Below are 12,457 nucleotides of genomic sequence, written 5' to 3'. Positions count from 1 at the left end.
CCCATTATCTGTTTACATCAACCTTACGGACTTACATATTTCTGTAATTAACACAAGGCTGTGATGGTACGCTGCTCGCCGTCTTCAAGTGGCTCAATGTTAAGCGATCGTTATTTGCAACGTCAAAGAATTATTATTATAGTATCATACACATTGTATTTCCTAGTGTCGTAACAGCGTTGCGCAAGTGAACTGATTGTCCTTATACCAGCAAGTGACATTTAAATCAAAATCGACAGTCGGAGCGAGCGAATGCAACTGCGCTCGAAATTTATGGTGCGATTAAGTAAAACACCTACTGTCTTTGCAATCGATGCGTTTCGTGGTGTTGTGCATGTGATGAGTAACCTTCGCCAAATGATAATTATCGTCATCGTTCCGTTGTTGCAGGTAGTGGACTCGCGGGCTCGAAGCAACGCGGACGGTGCATTGCAGCAACAGGCGAGAAGGCAGCTAGAAGTGTTCCAAAGCCACATCCCTGGGGGTCATCTACAAGTCATCAAGACCCAGACCGTCTCGAGCAGCCGGTGGAGCAACAAATCGAGCGACTTGCAAGACCTCCCGATCAAAGACTTCGAAAACCTTCAGGTCAGTTCTGTTTGTTTATTCTGTTTAATGAAAGTTGTGAATGTTAGTCATGTTACAGCTCTCGCTGAACCCACTGGATTTGAGCTCGCAAAAATCCAAAGCAAACGTAGGAAGAAGTGTCGGTAGGCGGCCACCTTCACGACCGCGAGCTAGAGACGAATCCTTAAGGACCGCCCAGCAGAATTTATATCGCGTATCCAGGCTCTGCCATCAAATCCACGAGAACGCGGTGAAGCAGACGATACAACGACAAAACGAATTCCACGACAACGAGAGGCTCAACGGACACCAGAGTCTGACACGAACGAAAAGCACGAGCAGCGAGGACCTCCACCTGGAGGACAAGTCGTCCAAGAGCATCGAGGACCTCGAGGACCTCGAGCAACTGCAAAGTTGGAGGAGGACGTCGAAACTGCGAAGATCGCTGCAGTACCCCAAGGAGGCCAAAGCGCAGCCTTCGAAGCCGACGGACTTGCCCGAAAATAGCGGCAGCGTGCGCAAAATCCGAGAGGAATTAGAGAAAGGAAGAAGACTGAGTACAGCTTTAAGAAACAATAGTGTGGATTTGCAGGCTTTAGATCAGATACTGCAGAACATCTCGAGTTCCAGCAGCAATCAGTCGGATCGATTAGATGATAATCAGGACGATCTAGACACGAAGAAGCAAAAACGCAATTCTTTCGTCACCGTTGAAAAGCTACAAGAAGTCAGAGGTCGGCTGAGACGCACCAGCACGCCCACGGAAGACGTTTACAAGGTCAATAAAGAAGAAGAGACTGATGATGGTATAGTTACTGAAGAAGTTAACGATATGCCAGTCAGCGAAAAATCGCGTGTCCGCTCGTACGTCTACGGGATGGAGACCATGTTGAACAAGAAACCCATCGTCGGGACGGGTAGTTTAGAATCGCGTTCCAAACTTCTCAACGGTGGTACCAATCTTCGCAGCGAGGACTGGTACAACCGGCGCAAATCTTACGGATTCGAGCAAGTTCACACGCACGCGGAAGCTCCGAGTCCGATTTCTTTGAAGAATAAAGGACGAGTTGAATCTTCCACTGACAGTGGGATTTGCAGATCGTCCGAGATCGTCATAGTGCCAACTACGAAAACAGAAAACTGTGATGAAAAGACTTTCACTAGCGTTAAGCAGATCTCTTCCATTTTCGATCAAGGGTTTAATAAAGACTTAAAATCGACGACTATCACGATCCCTATAGTTTCTAAGCCCAACTCGAACTTCGTCGACTTGAGTTGGGATGACGTTCCCGAGAAAGACGTAAAAAGACACTCAATAGCGGTAGACGAATCTAAGTACGTGACAAACCACACCGACAACAAGTTCAGGAGGACTAGCTTAGCCATAAACCCGACAATAGAAGACAACAACGCACAAAACCGAAAATCAAAAAAAGTAGAGTTTTGCAAAACCGAAGTGCACTTTGCTGCCGAATCGGGCAAAGTAAACATAGTAGAAACCGACGAAAAACCACCACCCACGAACAATTTTCGTCGAAGACGAAGAAATTCCGGACCTCTTATAAGTGACGACTTTGAAAGGAACGGTTTACCGGTTTTACATTTCGGTGATAGTTCTTATGAGAAAGTGTTGCTAGGTGTGACTGACGACAATACCTTCGACCCACCGACGACAGATGATAACATCTACCAAACCTCACCTCAATCAAACAATGTCTCTTATAGCACGGTCACAGTCAACACGAGTTCCATTCCCGTGTTGGACTTTCAAGAGGACGAAAAAAAGGATTCCATTGAAAACGTGAAGGGAATTCTGAAGAACAAACCGATCAAACCCACTCCCTACCATCTCGGGGAAGATTACTTCATGAACAGTAATTCGGACAGCGATAGTGGTAAATGGGGAGTTCGATTGAAGCCCGTGCAGAAGAGCGATGCACCATTTTGGAAATCGACGGTAACTCTCCATAACACGGTTTATGGCCAAGATAATGTAGAGGACGATGAACAGCCGGAATTTCAAAAGCTGTTAAGGAATTTGCGACCAACCAGTGGGAACAAACCGGATCTGTTGGCCAATCAGCGAAATTCCGAAAATTTTTCGAGTGTAAAATTCGTCACGAGCACAGATAATCGGAAACCATGGTCCGTTGCTGATAGAGTTAAATTAAGTGAAGACAGTCAATGGGCAGAAAATAAGGTTTATTCCACCAAGGTCAATTTCGGAGATGGCGGCACTGCCGTCGTGGAGCAAAAAGACCAACCGTCGTGGAATAAAAAGGAAACCCCTGTTAAAGGTACTTAACTTCTTGTACGTAGTAGCTTCTAGTCTAATTCCCCCTTTCCTCTTACCTTTCTCTAACTAAGCTGTAAAATAAGTACTTAGCTGTTACAAGTATGAATTATGATAGTGTATATTGTAATCGGAGATGTAAATAAGTAGCGTAATTAGTAGCATTAAACTGTCTCTTTATGATCAAGCTAGACGTTGTAAATTATCAGTAGAAGGTACCTTATTCTATTTCTGCATGCGCCTTTTGTAAACGTAGATTAACCTCTCTTCTGACTTGCCATCTATAACCAACCTTCATTAAACTGAAACTTGCAGACTCGGAGAGAATTTTAAACAAAGGACTTGTGGTTAGGATAGGAAGAGACGACTGCACTTCTAAACATACAGTATGTTCTAAAACGACATCACTGGATTCGAACACTACGACGACAACGAAAATCACCATCGACCTAAGTCCGTCTCCTACTAACACGAAAATCCAAAACTCTCCTATAGTTCCTCAAACCAAACGATCTCACTGCTTCAAATCTACCTCTTTAGTCCTAGACACTATTAAAAACGACTGCCTTAAAACGAACCACGTTAACATTCCTCAACAGCTAGAAGCCTTGAAGAAGCTTTACGAAGATGTACAAAGCGATAGTGACGCGGACAAAGAAGTTCAAGTTCTGATGGGAAGAATGGAAAGGGATTTCGAATACGACAAAGACGATAACACAAGCGAAATCTCCGGAAGCTGGAGTAAAATGAGGGCTTGCAGAATTCTTAACGATCACGTTAACAAGACAAATGTAACTCGGGATATTCCAAGCTCTAGAATAAGTGCAAAAGTAGAAAAAGGTACCTGTCGATAGGAAACCGTTAATCTTTATTTTGTTCAATTAAAAAATCTATTTCGTTTTTTTTAAACACTTTTCCAAAATTGACCTTGCTCGAGTAATACACGACCACAATCACAACTCTTTTGTTATTTGCAGATGATCCAAAAGAAAGTGCCAAGTTTAAGTTTGGAATCGGAGATAATTTGTCTAGCTCAACACACTACGAAAGCAACCAAAACGAACAAACTTCAAAAACTTATAGAATTAAACTCAAAGACAGTAAATATTCACCTGTAGTTATCCGCAAGAACACTTCTCTAGCAAAAAAAGCAGACTTGCGTACGGCGACAGCAAACGAGAAGTTGTCAAGTCCGTCGCTGGTCACTCGTAGCTCAAAAACAGACTTGCGCTCAGAAAAATATGATTACACAACAGACCATAGGGAATTTGGTAATGTTACGGACACCAAACTCCACCAAAAACATTCTTCGAACGACATAGTGCTTCGTCAGCCGAAAAAGTCAGAGATGACTTATTTCGGTGTGCGAGTTTCACCACAATCGATAAAAAAAAGCGAAGAGACTGTGATACGTAAAGAAACTAAACTGTCTGAAAAACCTGATCTCTTACAACACATGAAAACTGATAGTCCTAGTAGTAGAATCCGGGCGAGGAAAACTTCGCCCCCGGAGAAAGAGCAACCGATTTACGAGAACGTAGCAACGAAAAACAAGACGCGACAGAAGGAATTCGATTGTAACATACTCGAAGAACTAACGAAAGCGGCTGACCAGATCATGCTGGCCGTCAATGGATTTACGGATGACGATTCACACAAGTATAGTGGTGACGAGAAGAGTTTCAAAAAAGAGCCTTTGGACACCATAACGGAAAGTAAATCGTGGAGCCAGGACAAAAAGACGAAAACGACGAATAAGCAGACGAACGTTAGAACTAAACTGAAATACACGTCATCGACGTCTTCTGTCGAAAGTTTATCCAGACCTAGAAGACCACAAGTGGCCAAGACGGCTCCTGTTAAGAAGAAAACTGCAACTAACGAATCAACAACTAGAGCTACGACTAAAGCGAGAAGATTACAACGGGCTAGTAGTAGAGAAGCGTTGTTACAGTCTCATGGTAGTTCTTCGGAAGATTTAGGTACAAATACTGAGGTTCCACCTAGAAAACCAAGACAGATTCGAAAAACAAAATCTACACAGCTGAGTGTTACTAATGGTATAGAAATGAGTAAGAGAAGTACGCCACCGAATCCACCTAGGCGCAAACGGGAGACATCCAAAACCAGAAATGAGGAAAGGTACGCGAGATTACTTTATTCAGATTGGTTAGTACTCATTAGTTTTGTTTTAGGGTGGAACCAGTACCCGAGATTCGCCATAAAACTGCAGTGTCAACCATAAGGAGTACCGCGGAAAAGTCTAGTCGTGACAGAAGTAGAAGCAGATTGGAAGAGTCTAAGAAAAGAGTGCCCCAAAAAAGAGAAAGTTCTAAAGGTATCTTCCACTTGAATTTTAGTGTAGTGGTACTGATTTTCTGCTTTCAGGATTATCTTCTAAAAGTGATCTGAAAAAACCCGTATCTTCCAGAGAGATCTCTAATCACCGAATCTCTACAGCGTATGTACCTGTTTGTAGACCTAGAAGTCGAAATGTACACACTGATCAAGCTGACGAGTGTCCATGTTTATGTTCTTGACAATTAGAACTACGCTAGGTAGAAAAATATTTTTCAGTATCAGTAGACTTTCGGTTTTCTTTTGACTAATCTTGTAGTCGAACTAATACTCTGCTAATCAAATACTGAAAGCGTTGTGAAGACGTAGTTTAACTTGCTGATTAACATGTAAGTACCATTGTCGTCGTCATTGTAGCTGTAGTGTTGTTAAATGGTACAGTAACTTGAAAAGATCTTCTACCTAGCGTAGGTCTTGTAGATATTTCTCACGTAGAAAAAATTAATGAATGCGAATTTAAAGCTTACTAAGGCCATGACGTCACTTTCTAAATAGAGGTTTGCAATTTCCGCTGATGCGTTAATAGCCAATGTCAATAATTCTACAGTCTGGTCAGAAAGCACTAACATGCTCCAAGTGGTGTTTTTATCTCTCTAACACGTTTTTTTCTTTTAGGAACATCAAGAAATGTCACCGAGCAGACGAGGGAACAAGACATTCGTAACAGATGGATCGTCGATCTTTTTTTTAGTTAGTTCTGTATGTTGTAAGATTAGTATACGATTTGAATGTGTAATATCCTGCCGTACTAGCATGTAAGTTCCTAAAAATTAGTGTTAAACGTCTAGATGTTTCCAATTAATTATTTTTCCAACGACCAAGACGGACGTTTTCAGTTTGCATCTAATAACATGTGAGTTGTGCTTACTTAATGCTTAACATGTATTGTTTAATAATTTGTAATTTATTTTTAACTCTCTCAAATAATTGTGATCTTAAACTGCTTTGGTTTTGTGATGTTTTAATAATAATTAAATTGATAATTAATATGATGTGTTTCATTGGAAAGTTACGCCCCCTCAATTCGCATGACGTTGAAAGTTCAAATGTTATTTAGACAACAAATTGCTAATTTTACACTCGAAAAATAAATAAATAAATACCATGTGATAAAAAAGGAACTACAAAAGAATGTTATTTACGTCCGAAAATATTCCATCGTCTTATTATAATTACATTTGGCTTTTATCTTATCAGAGCGTTGTTGCCGAGTATTACGAAATACAAGTGTCCATAAGGTCACTATAATCCCACTGTCGCAATGAAAACCTAGTACATATTTGGCAATTTTTACTCATAGACGCGACAGCACTCGAAATGAATGACGAAACACACAGAACTTATTCTCCAATGTGAAATTAATGTTATATCTATCACAATTCAGTCCAATATCTCTTTAACCTTAACCTTTAGATAAGTGGTACTGATATTGCATAATTAAAAATTCTACTCGTATGTTAATACTAGTTGTTAATGAAAGAATGTGAACAGAAACAAACACGAAAATGGTAAGCCAAAAAATACAAAAACAACAACAATTTTACCCGTTTTAGGAAAACAATAAACTGTGGGGTGGACGCTTCACGGAATCCACAGACACCAACCTAGAGAAACTAAACTCTTCGATCAATTTCGATAGACGTATGTTCGCTGAAGATGTCGAAGGTAGCAAAGCATATGCCGAAGCTTTAAAAAAAATTAATCTTCTGACGGAGCAAGAAACAACACTCATATGCGACGGTTTGGATAAAGTCAAAATCGAATGGGATAAAAATTCGTTTGAGATTAAAGAAGGTGATGAAGATATTCACACTGCTAACGAACGACGACTTAAAGTAAGTTTATTGGAAACTCGGAACAAAGCTGTGAAAGTTTTTTAGGAAATTATAGGCGAACCTGCTACGAAACTGCACGTTGGACGAAGCAGGAACGACCAAGTGGTCACTGACATGAAACTATGGCTAAGAACGCGCCTAAGAGACCTTGACAACACTGTACGATCTTTGATTAAAGTTATAGTCACCAGGTCGGCAAATGAGATTGACGTGATGATGCCCGGCTACACGCACTTGCAGAGGGCACAACCTGTCAGATGGAGTCACTACTTGTTAAGGTAATTCAACTGAAAGCAACTGTTCAGTTTTACTTAAGTCTCATTAAAGCCACGCTTGGAATTTACAAAAAGACTGCAACCGGTTGGACGATATCGTCAAAATTGTCAATATCCTTCCGCTAGGGAGTGGAGCTATTGCTGGAAACCCTTTCCCTATTGATAGACTCGACCTAGCATCTTCTCTTGGTTTCAACTCTGTTACGCAAAACAGCATGCAAGCAGTCGGAGATCGCGATTTCATTGGTAACAGACACTATTGTCAAAAATTTTGCTAACTTAGAATTGTAGCCGAGTTTTTATTTTGGGCGTCAATGGTTGGCATTCATTTGAGTCGACTAGCCGAAGACTTGATTCTATACAGCTCGAAGGAATTCGAATTTGTGACAATCGGTGATTCCTACTCAACTGGGAGTAGTTTAATGCCACAGAAACGAAATCCTGACAGTCTAGAACTCATCAGGGGCATCGGCGGAAGTCTCTTCGGACAATGTTGCAGTTTCATGATGGTCCTTAAAAGTCTCCCCTCCACTTACAACAAAGACTTGCAGTACGACAAAGAAGCGATGTTCACCACCTTCGACAAGCTAAAATCAATCCTCGAGGTCGCCACCGGAACCGTTGAAACTTTGAAGGTGCTTATTGGTTTTGATTGTCGCAAAGTCTGAGTGTTGTTTTTAGATTAACCAAGATAAGTGTAAAAACGCTCTTAGTTTTGAAATGTTGGCAACCGATGTGGCTTACTACTTGGTCCGTAAAAAAATTCCGTTTAGAGAGGCGCATTATCTAGCAGGGAAAGTCGTAGCCGAAGCAGAACGAAAAGAGGTCTCTATCTGCGATTTAACTTTAGAAGAGTTGAAGAATATAAGTCCCGCTTTTGGTGTCGATGTTGGGAAAGTATGGAATTATGAAAACAGCATTGAGCAGTATCAAGCGATTGGGGGAACAGCTAAATCGAGTGTTATGAAGCAAATCGATCTGCTTGAAAAATGGCTGATTCAAAACTGATAAAAATAAATGTTATGAGTACGGCGTGCTTTTACTCGAGGTATTTCCTGGGAGAGTGGGAGTGTTAAAAATATCGTGAAATATTATTAGAGTGGCAGGTATCTTAATGCGAAGAGGGTCCACAATTAATTTTAGGTGTAAAATCAATAGATTTTATGATTATTAAAATTAGTTATAATTGAACTATTTTCGGGTGTATAATACCTTAATAACAATCAATTGGTTTTTATAATTACTAAAATTAGTCATATTTAAACTGTAGATTAACAATATTCGCTGTAAATATTTATTACAGAACGAATAATTAGATGTGAAAAATCCAGATTTAGAATTATTTCCCCGCCTGAAAGTAAACTGAAATGGATTTAAACTCAGAAGCATGATTTTACTAAATTGTTCATTAAATGGATTAAATCATGATACACTATATCCTGGATCAGATCATCATGACGGAAACGTAAAATGTAGGTAACAAAAGATAAAATGATTTTATTCTGTTAGTCTTAGTTATAACGGATCTTTTTGTCTACAATCCGTTTAATTATGACTAAGAATTTCAATAATCATAAAAATTATTGACTATAGACCTAAAAATCGGTTAACTATGACTAATTTTAATATTTCATTCTATTGATTTTACACCTAAAATTGATTATGTACCTACCAAACCCTCTTAGCAGTTTTAATGCGTCGTGCTGGTATGAGATCACCGACAGGTTTTGATAACCTTGTATTTTTTAGACCAGATGTAATTTATGATGGGACGAAACAGTTAAAGAACTGGGTAGGAAAAATTATTAGTAATTTCTTACAAAAAAATCATAGACATTGTGGCTTAATCAGATGCCATTTTTTTTTTAAGAATGATTAATCATAAAAAAAAATTAACCAATTTCAACCGCGATGCCTGTTATTATACAAGAACTGTATTCATCTGGGTTCGTTTGTGGTTTCCAGAACACTGATAACAGTGACAATTGACTGAGTTTAATTCTTATAACTGTCAAGATCTTACTTTAGATAGCCTGCATATTAATTTTCTAAAATGCATTAACAAAATACATTTTGCCCAGATGGAATTTGATTTCTTTATAGTTTGTTTGTTCGTAGGTTAAATTAAAAAAAATACCTGTTGATTCATGTTGGTATAAATATCCAAAGCAACTAAAAATGTAATTATCATTAAGTGACGTAACCGCATCAAAAACACGATCATATTTAGCACAATTTTGAAGGAACAATGAATGAAGTTTGCCTTCTTACCTGTAAAGGAGTGAATCATCTCGGTATTATTGCATCAATTTTACAAAACAACACTGCGGGACAACATAATTTAACCTCGTTTGCCACAGCAGTGTTCCTGTTTGTATTTTCGAGGTAATCTGCTGTTTTACAAAAAAAAAAAAAACTGAAAATTCTCTGGATTTTAAAAAGCAAATTAACTTTGGAAGAACAAATCTATTTCACTTCTGCCACATTTTTGAAGGTTATGCAACCTTTAAACCAAACTACACCATTTAATTCGAAGTCAACAATCTGGAGAGTCAATTTTTAGATTCTAATCGAAAAATTAAACAAAAATTGGTGTAAGTTACTTAGATCAACTTTCCTCGTTCAATCAACTTTTAAATCTCATTTGTTTTAAATACATTTTTTGGAAACTTGATGGCGTTTTTAGTGTTGTGGTGACCGAATTTGAATTAAAATTTCGCGCTGAAAATTTTTAACAGCGGCGCGAAATCACATTTGAATAATTTGAATTTGAAAAAAAAATCAATCAAGAAAATCGTTAAACATAGGCAACCATGTGCACGTTAGCGCTTTTTGGATAGTGGGTACTTCTGCTTGGAAATTTTAGTTAGAGGTAGAAGAGGGTGGCTTGGTGGCGAGAAGTTGACTTTGCTTGGTAGAGGGAGAGGGTCACGACCCTGGCACTTTTGTTTTGGTTTCCTGAGTGGAAGCATAGTGAAAAGACACGGTAAGTTGGCTAGGTTAAGTTAGTTGGCTTGGCAGTTGATAAAAGGGAGGAAGCCTTTCTTTAACAAAAATTAATCGTAACGACGACGACGCCACAGTTTCCTCAACATGCATAGCTAATTCTTGGAGCTTTCTAATCAGAAAAATGGGAATTTTCGATCGAGACGTGTAAATTTGATTCATTGTTTGTAAATTCACAGTTCATGTTAGGAGTTTAATCGTTAACTGGTTCTAACACAATTTAACAGACATTAGATTTATTTAGGTAAATCACTTGGTAGGAGATTTCATGAAATTTACTTAGTCAGGATAACACCCTTTGTTTACAAAGTTATGAATAGGTTTCTGGATGCATATACGTAAGTGTTACATTATAACACTTTTTAATTCTTCACACAAGATTGCTAATAGTTCATTTACATCAACCTAACGTTGCCCCACTGTGGAAAAAGATAATATCGTATCATCATCACATCACCTAGATATTTCTCTCGCAACGTGCAAAGCTACATCACCGAGAAATGTAATCTCGCAACGCTAAAAATGACATCACCGAGGAACTTTCCTCGCAACGCCGGAGATATTTTGTGTTGTTTATTTATTATGTGTTTTCTTTAGGATATAAACTCTCAAAACAAATTGTTTCAAGTAACCAATCACTTGGAATATGGCATAATGTAACATCATATAAATTTGTTTGAATCGTTGATAAAGTGTGGCATAATTTAACATAATGTAAACTCTTCGTTTGAATCGTTGATAAAGTGCGGCAAATATTAACCTTATGTAATTTTGTTAGGTTTGCAATTTTTCACCTCATACAATTTTTCTTTATGTCACAATTTTAACTTCAGTAATTTCTTTGTTGTATAATTTAAATTGAACGTAAATTTGCATGCTCTGCAGTTTCTAACCTCACGTAATATTTTATCTGGACAAGTTTATTTCACACCAGATCTTTTGTTTTATAAATCTTTGCTAGTTTTTGTTTTGTAAATATTTTGTTGATTGATGCTTCCATCATAAAATTGTCTGCTGTCCAATCTTAAATCTCAGATAAGAATTAAAACATATCATTACACAGGATGAGTCACTAAGCGCGTGATCCTCGATATCACATTACTTATTCGAGATAGAAAAGAGTCAAATACAAAAATTGTACTGCTGTTTGAGGAGTATACTCTAAAATTATTTTTAAATAAACAGAGTGTTTTGTTTTTAAGACGTAAAATATAACTTTTTTTAATGAAAAAGAGGAGAAAAAAGAACGCTAATCATATTTTTTTTTACTAGGTATTTGCTATAAAAGTGCATTTTTTACTTCAAAAGAAAAAAACGGGTGGGTGGGCGGGGCTAAGTTTAACTTTTTCTTACAGAATCTTCTATAAGCAAGCAGTAGCCCCGCCCACCCACCCCCTCTTCATTCCAATGACTACCCTAAATATTCTTCAGTCTTATCTTGCCAAGTGATAGCCCCGCCCACCCGCCTTATTCTTATTTTAACGATTTTATTTCTGTTCATTAGTATAAGATCGAACTTATTATTGTCTTCAAATCTAAAGGTTGTAAATGTAAATATTAATTTTTCACTACGAAAATATTAGTTTTCAAAAAAAATTAATGCCTTATCTGAACAACTATGGAAATTTTTTTGAAATAATTTTGAAAGATCAATTCAGTTAAAAAAAAAATTAAGATCACCATAAAGGAATTTTGAATTTTCAGAAAAAAATACATACATACAATTTTTGTTTTTTCTCAATTTCCCTATTATATGAAACTGTAATTTTAAAATAAATCCACAAATTAACCTTTCGACTTTGTTTTAATTCTCCGATTCTACCGCTTGTGAAAATAGAACTCAATTCCCATTTTACAGTAAATAAAATAAGTTAGAGGAATTGAGAAAAGAGATGGGCGGGGCTGAGTTTAACTTTTTTGTACAGAATTTTATAACCAAAGAGTAAACCCGCCCACCCACCCTCTCTTCATTCCAGTGACTACTCTTAATATTGTCCAGTCTTATCTTGGCAAGTGATGTATATATATTTATACACTCTTGGATATTCTCATTAGCCCTTTCCTAGGCTTTATAACCATAATTTATTGATGTTGAATTTTTTTTAGCAATGGAAGGGTTCACA

General features: G+C 37.9%; 2 protein-coding genes across 4 annotated transcripts in view; both read left to right on the top strand.

Annotated features, from left to right (window-relative positions):
* The window catches only part of LOC135141593 (uncharacterized), an 81,223-nt gene extending 75,016 nt beyond the window's left edge, over positions 1 to 6,207 (top strand). For 2 of the 3 annotated variants that reach the window (XM_064072835.1, XM_064072843.1), the window contains exons 3-9: positions 391 to 588; positions 647 to 2,864; positions 3,176 to 3,700; positions 3,838 to 5,002; positions 5,056 to 5,198; positions 5,249 to 5,321; positions 5,834 to 6,207. In XM_064072835.1, the coding sequence (XP_063928905.1) occupies positions 391 to 588; positions 647 to 2,864; positions 3,176 to 3,700; positions 3,838 to 5,002; positions 5,056 to 5,198; positions 5,249 to 5,321; positions 5,834 to 5,882 (4,371 nt within the window). In that variant the 3' untranslated portion in view covers positions 5,883 to 6,207. The remainder of the gene's footprint in view (positions 1 to 390; positions 589 to 646; positions 2,865 to 3,175; positions 3,701 to 3,837; positions 5,003 to 5,055; positions 5,199 to 5,248; positions 5,322 to 5,833) is intronic. The other variant, XM_064072852.1, reaches the window with a different exon arrangement.
* A 233-nt stretch (positions 6,208 to 6,440) lies between these two features.
* Positions 6,441 to 8,357, top strand: LOC135141619 (argininosuccinate lyase). The gene is made up of 6 exons (XM_064072883.1): positions 6,441 to 6,726; positions 6,772 to 7,053; positions 7,099 to 7,331; positions 7,381 to 7,574; positions 7,620 to 7,963; positions 8,010 to 8,357. The coding sequence occupies exons 1-6, from the start codon at positions 6,724 to 6,726 to the stop codon at positions 8,334 to 8,336; spliced, it is 1,383 nt and encodes a 460-aa protein (XP_063928953.1). The 5' UTR covers positions 6,441 to 6,723; the 3' UTR covers positions 8,337 to 8,357.
* Positions 8,358 to 12,457: the final 4,100 nt, after the last annotated feature.

Source organism: Zophobas morio, unplaced genomic scaffold (assembly GCF_036711695.1).
Source record: "Zophobas morio isolate AGI-343-1 ecotype UQ-CSIRO unplaced genomic scaffold, CSIRO_AGI_Zmor_V1 ptg000004l, whole genome shotgun sequence".
In the NCBI taxonomy this organism is placed as follows: domain Eukaryota; kingdom Metazoa; phylum Arthropoda; class Insecta; order Coleoptera; family Tenebrionidae; genus Zophobas; species Zophobas morio.
This window is presented reverse-complemented; position numbering and strand designations above follow the sequence as displayed.

Coding starts and splice junctions, on each gene's coding strand:
- LOC135141619 (XM_064072883.1), top strand. Junction 7,575..7,619: donor CGGAGATCGCGATTTCATTG/GTAACAGACACT, acceptor TTAGAATTGTAG/CCGAGTTTTTATTTTGGGCG. Junction 7,964..8,009: donor GAACCGTTGAAACTTTGAAG/GTGCTTATTGGT, acceptor TGTTGTTTTTAG/ATTAACCAAGATAAGTGTAA.